Source organism: Meleagris gallopavo, chromosome Z (assembly GCF_000146605.3).
Source record: "Meleagris gallopavo isolate NT-WF06-2002-E0010 breed Aviagen turkey brand Nicholas breeding stock chromosome Z, Turkey_5.1, whole genome shotgun sequence".
NCBI classification, from domain to species: Eukaryota; Metazoa; Chordata; class Aves; order Galliformes; family Phasianidae; genus Meleagris; species Meleagris gallopavo.
The window spans coordinates 36,805,962-36,821,860 of record NC_015041.2 but is presented as its reverse complement, the minus strand read 5'-3'; the positions used below and the strand labels follow the sequence as shown (position 1 = coordinate 36,821,860).

At 40.1% G+C, this 15,899-nt stretch overlaps 1 protein-coding gene across 3 annotated transcripts in view; it reads right to left on the bottom strand.

Annotated features, from left to right (window-relative positions):
* NTRK2 (neurotrophic receptor tyrosine kinase 2) overlaps positions 1-15,899 on the bottom strand; it is a 197,697-nt gene that overhangs the window by 91,881 nt on the left and 89,917 nt on the right. For all 3 annotated transcript variants that reach the window (XM_019610543.2, XM_019610542.2, XM_019610540.2), the window contains one exon: positions 6,987-7,175. In XM_019610543.2, coding sequence (XP_019466088.1) covers positions 6,987-7,175 — 189 coding nt within the window. The remainder of the gene's footprint in view (positions 1-6,986; positions 7,176-15,899) is intronic.

The window sequence follows — 15,899 nt, the reverse complement described above, 5'->3', positions numbered from 1 at the left end:
TTTTAAAAGATGAGCAGTAGACAGAAATAAAAAACTCGCTGTTCTGAGTAAGATACAGGTCAGATCCCTGCAGCGCACTGGCTCCCTCCTGGGTGAGCTGTCCCTTTGCTGGCAGCTTTCCAGTCACCAGATTCTCATGCTCTGCTCTGCAGTGACAGGCCACACACTGAGACAGACGTGACAGGGCCACACCACCATAGCAGGAACTTGCGCTGCACAGCTCCTGAGGCAAGGAGACCTGAGAAACACACTTCAAGTGACCAAACCCTCCTTTTGTTGAACCTGCCCTGGAAACAGCCAGTTCTTCTTTCAGATCAAATGGCTAGTGATCCAAGGACTGGGCAGAAGGTTGTCAGTTGACGCCAAAATGAAGGGAAACCAGCCTTGCTGCAGAGGCATGGATGACCCTTGAAAAGGACTGGGAAGTAAAGTGCATCCTTCCACTGAGTTCCTGGGAGAGGCCATGCAGCTCTGTGAGGCCAGAGTTTGCCAAGGCTGAGCCATGGCCATGACCCCTGGCTGGCAGGGACAGGCAGCTCTGCACCACACTGTGCTCCTACCATGCTCCACGCTACTCCATCGTGAAAGGAGCTTGGAAAGAATCACAACGTCATGAATGACACAAACAAAGGGAACACAAATCCAGATCTCTTTCCCAGACTTCTGGGGTCTGCCTCACACTCTCAAGTTCTTCACAACTTTTCCCCTTTAAAATTAAAGTTGAAATCATGAGCAGATTCAAAAATTGTGGATTTGAAGTGAAAAGTCCAATACTGTAGAAGTCATGGTAAACTGACAAGAATAACACTATTTCTTTTCACACATAAAAATTATGCAAGAAGGTGGTGGACTGGAGAACAGAACTTCTGTTACTTGCCTAACAGGGATAACCAGAGCCCGTATCTGTATACCTTAGAAGAAATCTATACTCACAGAGTACAGCAAGTTAAAAAAGACTGAAATCACCTGGGACGTAAATGAAAATGCCTGAGAGTAAATTAACAATTTAAATGCCTAGAAGGTCAACTGGAAGGGCAATAATTATTCATATTGGGCATGTGAGCTGTGTCTCATCTACCAACTGAAATGATTCACATGCATTTTTTCCATGTATGTTCACTAGAACCTGAACTAAGACACACAGCAGGCAAAAACATTAAAATTGTAGAAGCCACTGAGCTAAGTACAATAATTGTTCCTACTTTTCAGTGGCGTCTGCATAACCCACTACTTTTTCAACATAGTATTGTAATAATGGGCCTGCTGTCTGAGTGCTAATAGAAGTCCATGTGATGCACAAACATTATAGTGCGTAAGCAAAACCCTACATTTTTATAAAACTAATAAAAGTAAATTTGAAGATTGTACTATTCTTTTTTATCCAGTGAACACAACTAAAGGGAACACTCGCACTCTGGTACTTGAAGGAACGCCCAAGTCTGCACAAATTTAGACCAAATGTTAAGACTACCTGATGAATACACACTCATTTCCCACTTGAAAGTCACAGCCCACACCACATCATCTAAAACACATAGGCTGTAGGTATGGCCACTCATCTTGCCACTAAACCACATACTAACTAGACTGTTATTTTCCATTATTGATAACATCTTAAAGGATATACTGAAGTGAGTTGAAAGCATGGATTCACTGGAAGTGCAAACTGACATTACTGCAGTTGGCATTCATTCACCCTCAGGGACCTGAAATCTAGAGCTTACAAAGCTCTTCATGAAAAGGCAAAGTTCTGCCTTCCTCTCAGCTGCACCAAGTGGCCATTGTATTTCTTGGCATGGGGGTGCAGGATGGCTCATACTGGAGTGAGATTCAGAGAACAATTTGACTCTTCAAATCCCAAAACCATCTGCAAGGAAATTCTTATCCAGCGTCTGCGCTCAAAATCCGAACATGGGCATATCCCCTGACATCTTTCATGTGCCCTCTTCTTAGGTTTTGCTTTTCACATTAATGTCCAGCTCAGCAATGTTATCTGCTGACTGCATTTCCATCATTAAGCACTGAAATGTAATAGTAATGGGCTGATACATTCTAAGACCTATGCTGCAAGCTAAGTGATGAGTGAAAAATGTCCATAGCTGTTCATGGGGAAAACAGCTTGGTTCCTTTCAGCCTGTTTCAGCAGATTTGGCAAATTCAGCTGATAACTTTAGCAACCACAGTGTCAATGCAGGGATGTAAAAAACTAATTTTTGACATATTATGGTATTAATGAAGAGACCAGTTAACTTAGGTGCTGTGACATCTCGAAGGATTAGCAAAGCCAACCTTCTAGCAATGGTTAGTCACCATGCCTACAAGATATTAGATCATCTACTTGATTTCAGGGGAGACAGTTTGTCTCAAAGTTTGCCATCCATGCAGGATTTCTGCATCTGGCAGTAATATTTAAGTACAAATTTATGGCTTGATTTTCAGCAGCAGCTACTGATCTCTATTGGTAATTCCCAAGCAAAAAGTTTCCAGGCTAACATTAATATAACATAGTGTGGTTAACAGCGAATTAAGTGCAAAGAGCATTTCACTATCTCCAAGTGGTAGACTTTCTCACACATCTAAAATAAGAGTTGTCACTGTTAGCCAAGTACTGACAAAATGAATGAATCTTTTGATTTCTCATAGAAGGAAACAGAGAAGTCTGGTACATGTCTGAAACATGCACCACAGACTGTAACTTTCCAAGACAAAAAGGTTCATGATACTGATGTGGCAGATGAGCTGCCCTAGCCAGCAGCAAATAATGGTCCACAGCAGAGGAAGGAAGAACCTGAAGTGCTGGGATGGGCTGGCAGATAGACAAGTGCCCAAGAAACATAAGTGCATTTGCTGCCAAGGCAAAAATAGTGGGCAGTTGGAGTTAGAAGTATCAAATACTTCTAGTTAGAAGATGAAAGGTAATTTTCAATTGTTAAGTCAATTAAAAGTTCATATGAGCATTTGGGCTGAAACCAGGGACAGAAATTCTGCCCTAAGTGATGAGTGTAACCCAGACCCTGAAGTCACTGGAGCCTTGGTCTTCATGAATGTGCATTTCCCACGTCGAAGGCTGTCCCACAGGAGAAGGGAAATGCTACAATTTGTAATCTGAGATTGATTCTTTAGGAGACAACACTTTTTATCTTTAGTCACTCAGTCAGTAAAGTACCAATACAGTGAAAGTGTCAGAATTTCAAATTAAATTTACTGCTGTCAATTTTTAAATTTTCTTTTAACCATGCACATTTTGAATACTATGTGTTAGAGCATGGTAAAATTTACTTGAAATGGTTATCTTTACAGAAGTCAAGATAGTTATTAAGTTGGTAATGAAACTCCAATTGCTAAACACAGCAGATATACCCCTTCAGCTTCTGTGAGAACCACAACTCGATCTGCATACAGTTTCACCTAGCTCAAAGTTCCACCCCTTTCTGCAGACCAGCATTCACTAAATTCATTTCCAGAAGGACTGTCAGTGATTGCTGTCTTTAATGCTAGAGGACAATGGAACTTAGATGAGATAGGAAATAACTATAAATTTTAATTATCTTGCTGCAAATGGAAAACCAGATGATATCTGGTTACTGCAAACAGGAAAAAGGTATGAGAGCTACTTAGCTTATAAATACCAGATATATACATCAGGAGGAGGCTGACAGGTTAGGAAAAGACAAATGCAGCTCTGTACTAACAAGGGAGTGAGAGAGATAGAAATAGAGTATGTGAAATCGTTCACAGAAGGGCTATTTTTCTATCAGATAATTTGTATTTCCCTTTGTATCAGACAGATTATAGAATCACAAAATGGTTGAGGGGCTGAGATTGGTAGGGCCTTCTGAATCCATCAGCTCCAGCCCCTGCCCAAGCAGGGACAGCCAGAGCAGGATGCCCAGAATCACATCCAGACAGTTGTCGAAGATCTCTAAAGAGGATCCACAACATCTGGACAGCTTGTGCCAGTGCTCTGTCATTCTCATAGCACTGAAGTGCTGCCTGGTGTTCAGAGGAAACCTCCTGTGTTTCAGTTTGTGCTTGTTGCCTCTTGTCCTAATACTAGACCCCACCAAAAAAAGCCTGGCTCTGTTCTCTGCACTGTTGCATCAGGCGTTTGTACACTTGGACCAAAGATCCTCCTGAGAATGCTCTTCTCCAGGCTGAACAGTCCTCACTTTCTCAGCTTCTCCTCACAGGAGAGGTGCTCCAGGTCCTTCAGTATCTTGGTGGCCCTGCATTGTTCTCTTTCCAGTATGTCTATGTCTCTCCTGTGGAGAGTTCCCAGATCTGGACACAGTGCTCCAGGTATGATCTCACCAGTGCTGAGTAGGGGTAAAGATCACACCCTTAGACAGCTGGTCCAATGTGATATGGGATCACACAAGCAGCATCAAAAAAAATATCATGGAGTCAAAGCAAAACTGATCTGCACAACAGATTTGAAGCTCTCTGATAAACAGGGTTAAAATGTGTTTGTGTGTGATGCATTCAAGTGTGTACAAGCACGCTCATGTGTGTTCAGGTCTGTGATGTGCTCACAAATGCATGTGTGTAGAATGCACATGTGTGTTCAAGTATGTTCAGATGTGCAGTGTTTAAATGTGCATTCACATGTGTCAGGCATGTATGTGTTCACAGATATGTGTTCACACATGTTCGCACATGTGTTCATGTGTGGTGTCTGAACATGTCCACACACAATGTCCACACAAGTTCAGATGTGTGGTATGTACATGCATGTTCATATGTGTTCAGGTGTGTGGCATGAGCATATGTATTCACACGTGTCTGGCTTGGTTTGTACACAGTCACAGTTTTCCTGATTTTCTTTGCTACAATAAAACCAAAAGTCTAGGACCACCATGGCAGTGTGGCAAAATGCAGAGCATCAGCCCCATGTATTTCCCCAGAGCACCATAGAAAAGCCTTCAGCCATATCCTGCAAACATTTACACACAAGCTGAACTTCATGTACTGTGATTAATTTCCCTGGCACCATGTGGGTTTCATTGCAGCACACAAAACCAAACATAGACGTATATACTTTTAGGATGCATCTGTACTTAATGTGCAGCTTACTAAATGTGTGTGATGCATTCAAGTGTGTACAAGCACACTCATGTGTGTTCAGGTCTCTGGGGTGCTCACGAATGCATGTGTGTAGAATGTACATGTGTGTTCAAGTATGTTCAGATGTGATACATCTGTGTTTTTGTACAGTTTTTGTGTATTTTTCTCCAGAATAGCATGTATGTTGCTTCAACATTAATGTTGAAAGTGAAATACTCCACAGTCACTAATATTTATTTAAACAATTATAATGCCATCTAATGCAGCTGGGAACGGAGGTACAGTAGTCTCATATTTAGAAGCATAGCCTTTTATATAACATTAGAGAGCTCTAGTGGGCATGTTGCCCATTTCTAATTCTCTAGTGGCTTCTATTTTTTACAGGAATTAATGTCCTAATCACAATGCATCTTTATAACATTTTCCTTTTGCTGATCAAGTATCAGCAAATCAGTGATTATTTAATACATCCTCCTACATATACTAGGCTATTCAAATATCCTCTGGTACAAGAGATAATGGGGCACTTCTAATCATAAAATAGTGTCACATATGTAAAAATCACAGTGAAGCAGAACATCGGAAATGTATAATAAAAGCAGAAAAATCCCTTCTCGTGAATGGCAGAAGCATTTTTGTTTGGATTATTCTTAGTGCACCAATCATGATGTGGATGAGTATCAACATTTGGAAGGTAAGTAGGTAGTCCAGTATCAGACTTTACAACCTTAGATGTAATGCACATACATATGCATGCACACACCCATGCACAGGTTAAGGAAGATTGCTATTACAGCATTTAAACTTTGCAAAGTTGGAAACAAAGGTTGATGACCTTCGCTTATGACCTTATGACCTAGACAGGCAAGCCCTAAACAACAACTCATGCTTTGAAGGAGTATCATTCCAGGTTGGACAGAGATGGGTGCTAGTACCCTTTAGTTTCACACCCAATGCTCATAAGCTGCAGAAGGAATCTCTGGAGTGAATTCTCAGAGAGACATATTGGACTTCCAGGGAAACTATGTACACTCCCACCAAAAGAACAAACAAACAAACAAACAAAAACAACAATCACAATAACAAAAAACAGAGGCAAAAAGATGGCTGAAACACTTAAAGACCTAAATGTACTGATGAAAAATATTAAATATTACAGCTGCTATTAATCACAATATCTAGGTATTTTTTCAGTTTTCTCACTGCTAATAGCTAGTTCAAAAACCAATTTAAATGTCCAATTCTACTGATTGTCATAGGTTTGAAGAGCAGTAGCTAAAGTTAGGGATACTCTTTTTTAGCTATATGTAGTTAATTATTTTTAACTCTTCATGGTTCTTTACATTTCATCTTCTAACTGAGCATGAAATAATTTGTATGTGACATTTATTGTCCACTAAGGAACTTCATGCTCTTTTAAAAAATTCTTAATGTCTTTTTCAGCTAGAGAGGTTGAACTGTAGTACAGCTAAAATAATGGAATTTTTAACCCTTATTGATTCTTAAAACTTTACAAATTCTTAGATTTCAAAATCAGGTTATGTTCCTTACCAAAACAAATGCAATGAATATGTAACAATACTGACTGCTGTTTCTGACCCGGCATTTGTTTTCTCCCAAGAAAGCACTTAGTGCAGAGGACTGGCCAAAGACCACTGAAATCAATGGAAAGGCTACCAGTGACTTTGATGAAATATGGACTGGGTTTTGAGCATAACACTAATGAATTAATTAACTCATTACAAAGTCTGAATTTGTCTTTGACAGATGTAAAGCAGTACATTAAACAAATTGCAGACATTTTAACCCCACCCTTTCACTCCCAGGAATTCAGACTCTTTTTTCTGTTAGCTCTGTTAAGGAGCCCAGCACTTGCACAAGAAAAATGAATGACTGAAGTGCATATAATTCTTTCTACTTACAAGTATCTGGTTTGAGCTGACTGTTAGTAATTCCAAAGTACTGGGGATTTTCAATGACAGGAATCTTTGTCATCCCAATGATGACTGCATCAGGACCTCCCTCAGAAGAGGACGGAGTGTTACTGCCATTTGAGATGTGATGGAGAGGACTGGCTGAATCGTCGTCATTGCTGATAACTGAAGAAGGACCTAGAGTTAGAAAAAAAGATTTGCCTTAACACAGCACATTTCCTTTCCCTCAGACCATTCTTTTTTATTTCCTTTTGTCAACAGTTTAGCTTGCATCCTGATAGTCAAACATTCTCTTTATGTACTTTGGTGATCTGACCTCATGAATTTTATATGTCTGGGTGGAGATGTACAAATGGTAGGCCATTAGGAGTTGGAATGTGAAGCAAATTTTTGCACTGGTAGACCATCTAGACTAAATATGTCAGAATTCAGCATAGTGTATCACTGGGAAAGTTCTCTAAATTTGATGAATTCCTTCTATCGTACTCTGAAATACACACATTAACTTTTTCAACTTAAGCTCTTCTCACATCACTCAGCAATAATGCCTTTTTCACTGACTTGGGGAAATGCCTGTCTTGTCTTTGATGTGGTATTAAAAACAGAAAAAAACAGATGGGAGATGGGCTCATCCTGATGGGGGAAGTTGTGTCATTTCTGAAAAGCAAAATGGCTGAGGGTCAAAACTGAGTGACAATGTTGACAGTCACAGAAGATGCAGGTCACATGCCCAAAGTAGTAGAAAAGAATATCAAATCCCACTGTGAAATACGGAGCCACTGCACTCGGGCTTCTCCTGTCCAGAGCTTTGTTCTGGCTCTTCCAGTCCCATCCATACCTGAGACTAGTCACCTTCCAGAAAGAGGCTTATTTTGGTCAGTGATTTATTGACAGTTTTGTTTTATTTTCACTTTGTGATTGATGTGCCATGGAGATAAAACCTTATAACTACTTTAAAAAAATGCCTAGCAGTGTTCCACTTGTGTAAGCCACTAGGGCTTCTGATCTAACAGCAAGATCAGTGCAGATACCATTTGAACTTTGTGATCTAACCCTGCTATCTAAATCCTCCATAACTTCCAATTTACTGCCAGTATTCAAAGAAAACCAGTAACCAACTAGCAGTAAAAATATTTTGTGTAACCAGACAACTGAAGAGCCAATAGAGATCAAGAACTTCACATTTCAGATAATTCTCCATCCAAATTAACCAGTGATTTTGGGGAGGCATTCACATCATCTAATGTGAACAATCAGTAGATGATGCTAGAAACAGAATGATTCACTCTCTTGATGTGCCTATCCTGGAAGGACATCCTCAGAAGACACCTTTGTTTGCTTCCATCCTCCCTGCTAAAGAAGGAAGTAGCAGAGAGGAGAGTAGGGAAGATTAACAGATGTGTTTATCCTGGAACATGAATCGCCCCTTATTAAAGTGTCCCAATCTGGGTTCTAGGTTAGACAGAACAGTACAGAGGCAGAAAAGATATAAGCATCCCAGCACAAAGATGGCATCTGTATCAGTGGGAGAGATGAAGGATACAGAAACTGGGAGATTGGGAACCAACAGCAGGTCCTGTAGACCCATCACAGAGGATCTGAGAGAAGATGAGAAGGATTTACCACAGTAGAGACACAAATAAGGGCAGGCCCAGGCACATCAACTTAGAAAAATCAGTTTAAAGCAAGGAAATTTAGCCTCTTTTAATGTTCTGTGGTGCACTGTATCATAACAAAAGCACTTTATCATTTCATGGTATGCCTCACAGGAATAAAATAATTTGGCATGTGGCTATTCAACCCTCACTTTAGAGATTCGAGCATACTCCCATCCCTGTCTTGCTTTCCTTTCTCCCCAGTTGGCTTAATGGTTCATGAGGGAAATGTTCTCATAGTTTGAAAAAATATTTCACCCCCTCTAGCCTGAAACATTAGAGGTAATTTTTCAAGTGCCTTGCGCTTCACTGGAAAGACATTGTTGACAAATGTAAGTGAAGCCTAGATCTCTGCAATTTATCAAGTGAAATACTAATACCAAGGCTGTTTTTGTCATTACCGATCACTGAGATTGATTCTACTAGGAAAGCTGCCAGGATTAAGAGTTTTTGGTGAAGATTTCTCTAATGAACTGCAGAGCCTAGCAAACTGTGGGAAATGGTCCCTCAGATGACACACAAGATACTTATGCAAAGTCGCAACGTATTTTTCAGGTGTGTGAGTTGTGTGTAGTGGAATGAGAGTGAAAACACATTTAAAATTGTATGCAATTTTTTTGTTGAGATTGTCTTAAGGTCTCTTAAATATCTGAATGTCAAGCTAATAGCATCAAAAAGCAAGCAGGCAAATACAAGTTGTCTTGGGAAAATGCAGTCCTTTTATACTAACAGAGAACTTGTATGAGGGTCAAATCGCTTCTCCTACAGCAAATGGACAAATGCTCCAGCCTCTGTAATTTAATAGAGGTGATGGCAAGGAATCACATATTTCTAGATGTTAGAGCAGTATAATGAATAGAATCTCATTTTGTTTGTCATATTATTTCTTCACTACTCTAAGACCCCATTTTGCACAGTGAGCTATTTTTTTTCAGTCAGTGTAAACTGCAAAGTGATGCAGGTGAAAAGTAGCCACTTGTTCTATAAATCTATTTACCCAATTAAGATAACTACTATAAAATTGTCATCCTTGTGGCGTGAAGATGGTTCCAAGTGTATTAGACTCTCTGATGTAGATGAGGAAATCTTGGAAAAATAGATGATTCCTCCAGGGTAGGAAACAGCTTAAGAAAAAGTAAAATGTAGGGAATTTGTGCTGTGTCATTCGTTGTCCACTGTCATTTATTAGTAATGAATTAGCTCATGTAATTGTCTTTGGTAACAGCTGTTTGGATTAAAAAATCTTATTTCCTTTTACTGTATATTTCTTCCAGTTAAGCCAAATGCAACACAGCTGGTGGAAATTTTTGTCTACCAGAGGCACTTGAGCTCAGACGCTTTTAAAGAGGCTTTTTTTGTTAGGATCTTCTAGAGAATATGGGCAAACTGACAGACAAACTGTGTCAATACTTGCATATCTGCCAGACTGACCACTTGCTGTGAAGATGCATTTCATTTTTTGAATGCATTAAGTCACATAACAATTACAGATCAGCACTGTAGCTCACTTCTCACAGCAGCAGCCTATGACTTATATTCCAGTAATGCACAGCCATTTTCCTGGATGAAGCAAGATGAGACCATCATCTGTGCTGATGAGAAACTAGAATTGCCCTTTTCTGAATTTGCACTGAGCTCAAATCAAAAGATAATTTCTTAAAGTACCTTAAAGTATTCTTTCAAGAAGATTAAACGGGGACACTTCATTATTTGTTAAAGGCAGAATGAGTATGACAATTACCTGCAGTCTCCTATTATTGATCCTGTTTTTTATCAAATCTGCTGTTGGTTTCACATCCAAAACCCGGAAATGTTAGACAAAATGTCTTTGGTGGAAGTTAAATTATGGGTTATGAGTAGTCGTTAGTTATTGCCAATAGCAGCCTCATAATCAGCTTGAGCTTTTAGGGAAACTGCAGAGGTTTTCTCTGCCTTCACTATGCTGCCCAACATCTTCCTTGTTACCACTTTTTACATTTCTTGTTTTAAGAAGACAGAAGCTGGAGCCAGATGAGAAATGGTAGGCTGCCATAGAGAAGAAAGATGAGAGCTACACATTGCAGAGCTGAATTTCTGCATTCTCTGGTGCTGAGCTAAGAAACTATCCGTTCTGTACAGCCTAAGCTCAAGAAAAGCTCTGTGTAGAAAAAAAGCAGCTATCAGAAAAAAGTGGTGACAAGTAAGAAAACCAATTATATTCTAAATTGACAAGCTATAGAAAATCCAAAACACTCCTCATGCCCCTAGGCTGTGCATGCCCTGCATAAAACTGGAGACAATCACATGCTATGGGGGAAGGGAGGTCTTGTTTTATCAGCACCAGTGACAGAACAGGGCACCCCTCCCTGAACACAACTCATCTTTGCATCTCTGTGCTGCTTCTTCAACACAGTATTTCCTCACTGTCCTTGACTTATCTCACGTCAACAAATATCAATTTTCTTAGATTTAGAAACAAAATTTAATACTAATAACAATTTTCAAAGCATGCTGTTATTTCTGACCAAAAGAAAGTGTTTCATGGTCATAAAATACATCCCTTCATTCCGCTCCTGTTTCATCAAGAGGTAATGCAGTTCTAGCATGTATGCTCCCAGCACATACCTACACTGTTATTTGCTGGGGTTGGATTTTGCTTCACACTATTCCAGACTTCAGCACATAATTAAGAAATTTTCTGTGGCAACACATCTGACTACAGACTGACACTGAAATAATCCACATGACCTTCCTGTGTGTGAAAGAACGGAAAGAGCCCTATAGTGAATAAAAGCATGAGCCAACCAAGCAGGCTCAAAAAATAAAAATGAGAGGTTCTCAAAGGGAGAATTGGAAAGAACACATGGTTTTGGTTTGCATCTAGCATGGCCTTGTAAACACATATTCTCAGACTTCAGTTTAGATGGTCAGAAAGTGATCACTGTGTCTACCTACTTCTCCTTTCACCTACTGTGTCAAAGATATAAACAATTTACTTCACGTATATTTGCTCCCTAAACTCTAACAAGATCTCTTGAAGACTGCAATATCCTGAAACCCCTCCCCAACACACTTCTGTGAGTTACACATCACTTGAATTATCCCTGAAGTCATAACAAATGTCTCAGCCATGCTGAAAGTCATAATTACCAAAAAACAGCCTATTTTAGCATTGTGACAGGAGCTGTTTAGTTATGGGCACACATATGCTTAATCAAGTAAGAAGGCAGCTCAGATAAAGAGGATTATTTATAGAGCTGATTTTTGTGCCATGATGTCTTATTAACTGTGGCTCCTTCAATGAAAAATGACACTGCTAGCCTGAAAGATTTCCCAGTTGATCTTGCACTACCATAAGCTCTTCTTGGAGTCCACGCAGGGATATACAGTAATGACACACCACAAGTCAAAAGCAGGACAGTAAATACATATCACATCAGTCAGCATCACCTCTGCTAGATTTTAAGGCCATAATGAATCTTCTCTCTTCTCGCCTTCTGGGAGATGTGTAGTTAAATATCTTGCTCTAAAACAGTTACTTCATTCCCTGTCAGCTTTCCTATTTGCTGCAAATTCTACTTTCTTCTTTATTTTTTGGCATGATTAATACGTAAGTTTTGTGCTTCAGCAAAAGCGCTGATTCAGATTCTTTTATTATAGAGTTAAGATTCAAGTTTCCTACCAGAACAGACATCCTTTCAGCTCAACTGTTAAGTCCCTATTCTATCTTTCACTCCCTTTAGAAGACAACTTAGGAGTCATGGCTTGGCACACTTTTTTTTTACCCAAGTGATACAAACATTACTTTGAATACTCTTTGCCATTCCCAAATTCAACTACTATAGGTAACTGTGATGTCGAATAATGTTTATGCAATTCCATTAGACTGAATAAGAGAGCCCAACCTAATAGAGGGTAATGCAATTGTAACAACATTATTTTATATTACTAGCCTCTTAAAATGCTCCACACTGAATATAGAGAATTGAATTAAGAGCCAAAAATAGAATACAAGGAGAAAAATCAAGGCCAGCTGAATAAGCTGCCCAAAAGAGAAACTAGCTTAAAGTCAGTTAGTGGAGCTGTTCAAAGTAAACTCGGATTCTTCTGCAAATTCAGAGTGGGTTTGTTAAAACAATGCTCTTTGCTTTGCAACTGCTGCTGCTTTTCATGAGAGAAGGAGCATAGCACAGTGCTCCTGTGCTTTCTCGGCTGTTCAGCTGTGCAGAGCAATAGCTATTCTTGCTTCTTTCCACCTTTCAGCCAACCCCTCTTTGTCTTTAATCTCTTACAGCTTTCCAGAACAGAGCCATCAGTGTTAGCCACAATGCTGTCATCCTAATAGTCCTTGCCACAGTCAGTTGCCAATGAATGTTATGGGATTAATAGTGCTTTGTTTGTGGTGAAGGAGAGAGAAGAGGATCATCCCAAACAGCCTTATATCCAAGCCTTTCCTGATGAAGCACATTGCTTTTCAGAGCTCAAACAAATGCATGCCCTTCCATCCTGATCGAGCACATTGAGCCAAAAACTATGTTGTAGACATTAAGTCTGTGACTCAGAAAACTGAGACTTGTCATGCTTGGGTGTTTAGAGGATAAATAATCTCACATCTTCTGACAAGTATCATTAATCCGTTTAACAGATTTGCATCCAGCAGTGCTTGTTTAAACTTGCACTCCATTGTTTCTAGATACATGGGGTAAGAAAATCTTTCTCATGCTGCCCAAAATGTTCATTTCCTGTCCAGGAGCACGCCTCTAAGAAGTCAGAGGAACTAGAATGGATGTTGATCCCGAAAGCCAGAGAACATCCCCACATCCAGCAGATGAATGCCTCCAGTCAGCACATGCTTCAGAGACTCCCTCTCCAACAATCTCTAAATTACAGAGGAAAGGCGACTCCTTGGAGAGCACTTGTAGGAGAAACTGACTGGAAATGGAGGCTTAAAATCAAGAAGCAGACTATAGGTGTCTGTTCACCTGCAACTACTGCGAAACAAGGGAGAGGCATTTCTTCGAAGATCTCAACAGAGACAGAGAACTTTGACAGAGTTAAAGTCTAACCCCAGGGATAAAGCCTCTCATTTTGCTTTTACATGAGAATCAATGTTTTGTATTTCCATATTTGTAGTACCTTTACAGGAAGACCAAATTGTATTGGTAACACTGTATCACTTTCAAGCACAATAAGTAAGTGGCAGATTATTTTCTTCCCTACATAGAATAGTTTAAGCAATAGGTACCCATGACAATAATTAAATAAAAAGTATGTTTGCCAGTTTCACAGTAACAAATCTCCAGTGTTGGCAGGTATCAAAGGTCAGCCCCAGTGACCAAAATGCCTTTCCCCTAAAATGCATGTTCTTATTACTGGAAAACTTGTTTCAAATGCCTGATTTCTCTAGGTAGAAATGAATGTACAATCTGTGTAAATTCCACTGACATGGCTCTGCACAGATTTTAGCCACTCAAATATATCATCAGGCCTTTTTGTTGCTTTTCAGCTAAGAGCCACAGCTGCTTATGTGTTGAATCAGCTTTATTTTGGAGCACGTTTGTGAAAGATCCATAGTCAGTGCCAATCTAACTGCTTTCTTTTTTTTTTCCTTCATAGCCTCATCCATATTTTCATGTATTCAAGCATTCACACACCCCTAGCTCATTCCAAAGGTCATAATATCTGCAAGAGAAGTTTCCAATTAAGGAAAATACCCTATAATCCCCTAGAGGGTTGCTTCAAAAAGCAAGTGGTTCCCCAAAATCATGCAACCTACAGGATGCAAGAACAGACCAGATGCACAGATGCTAGGTCTGGGACAGGCTGACAAAGCAGTTCACCCAAGAAACCTATTTTCCAGCACTGCAAAACCCTGTAGGAAGAAATAAGAGGTCTGTAATTGTCTTTGTTTTGGCTGAGATTTATTTTTTTTCTTCAGATGCTTGCATTATGCCATGTTTGGGATTTTTTGATAAAAACTGTGCTGTTAAAACAGGAATGTTTTCATTGTTGCAGAACAGTGCTTACACAGAGCCACAGACTTTGCAGTGTTTCATACTGCCCTGCCAGGAAAGAGGCGAGGCAGGATCAAAGGCAGGACAGCAGACCCAGGCTGACCAAACAGATTACACACTGTGACATCATGCTCAGTGATAAAAGCTCGTGCTAAGAATGAGGAATGAGAGTAAGTTAAGAGCGGAGGCGTCTGTCTTTCCAGTACACTGCATGATGGGCCCAGCTTTCCTTGGAAGTGCCCAAACATCTGTTTGCCCACTGGAAGCAGTGAATAAATCCCTTGTTTTGCTTTGCTTGTACATACAGATTTTACTTTAACTACTAAACTGTCTTTATCTGTCAACTTGTGAATTCTAACACTTTTATGATTCTTTCCCATATCCCATTACGGGGAATGGGTGAGAGGCAATGTGCTGCTGAGCTGCCTGCTAGGTTAAACCGCAACAGTAATGCATAGTGTTTTTCAAGTGCTGCCCATGAAGGAGGGAGGATGGGTAATCCCTTCTGTCTTACTCCACAGGTGACTGTCATCAAGGATGCCACCAGCAAAGCCTTGTCCTGCAGCACAGTCTCTTAAACACAATCACCAATAAATCCTCATAGTTTGTCCTCTGTGAGGCACATACTACTATTATTGCTGTTTTGGAGGCAGCAGGAGGAGGCTCTGTGTGGCTCACTGATTTGCCCTGCACTGCAGGTGGGATCTTTGTCAAAGCCACAGGCAGCACAAGGAAGAATGGCCAGCTTCTGTTGCCAAACCGGGCAGCCCCTGGAGAGCTAAAGCCCTCCTTCAGCTGTAGGATAAATGGTGGCCATACAGCTGCCTGCTGTCTCCCAGGCATGTCTGCAGTATCTGTAGCTCAAATGATGTGCCCTACCATAAAGCATGAGGAATTTATGGCCTCTTGTTATTGGTTGCCAAATGAAACACAGATCAGAGACAAAAATCTTGCAGGGGTGAGGTATATTAATCAATAGAAATATGTGAGCCAGAGAAGGATACATGGCAGCAGAAAACCTGAAAGAAGGAAGGGAAAAATGCTTTATCTTTCTAAATATAGATCACCAAGACCACTAACAATACTTCATTGTTGTGTATTTTTTAAACAAGTTGCATTAAACTATTCCCCTTCTATAAAGTCTCTCTGACTGTTTCATTCAGTACAGAACTACAACTAACAGGCCTTTTCTATCCAAGCAAATCACCTGAAAACACTACATAGAAATCTCTAAAAATACTCAGGCCTGACGA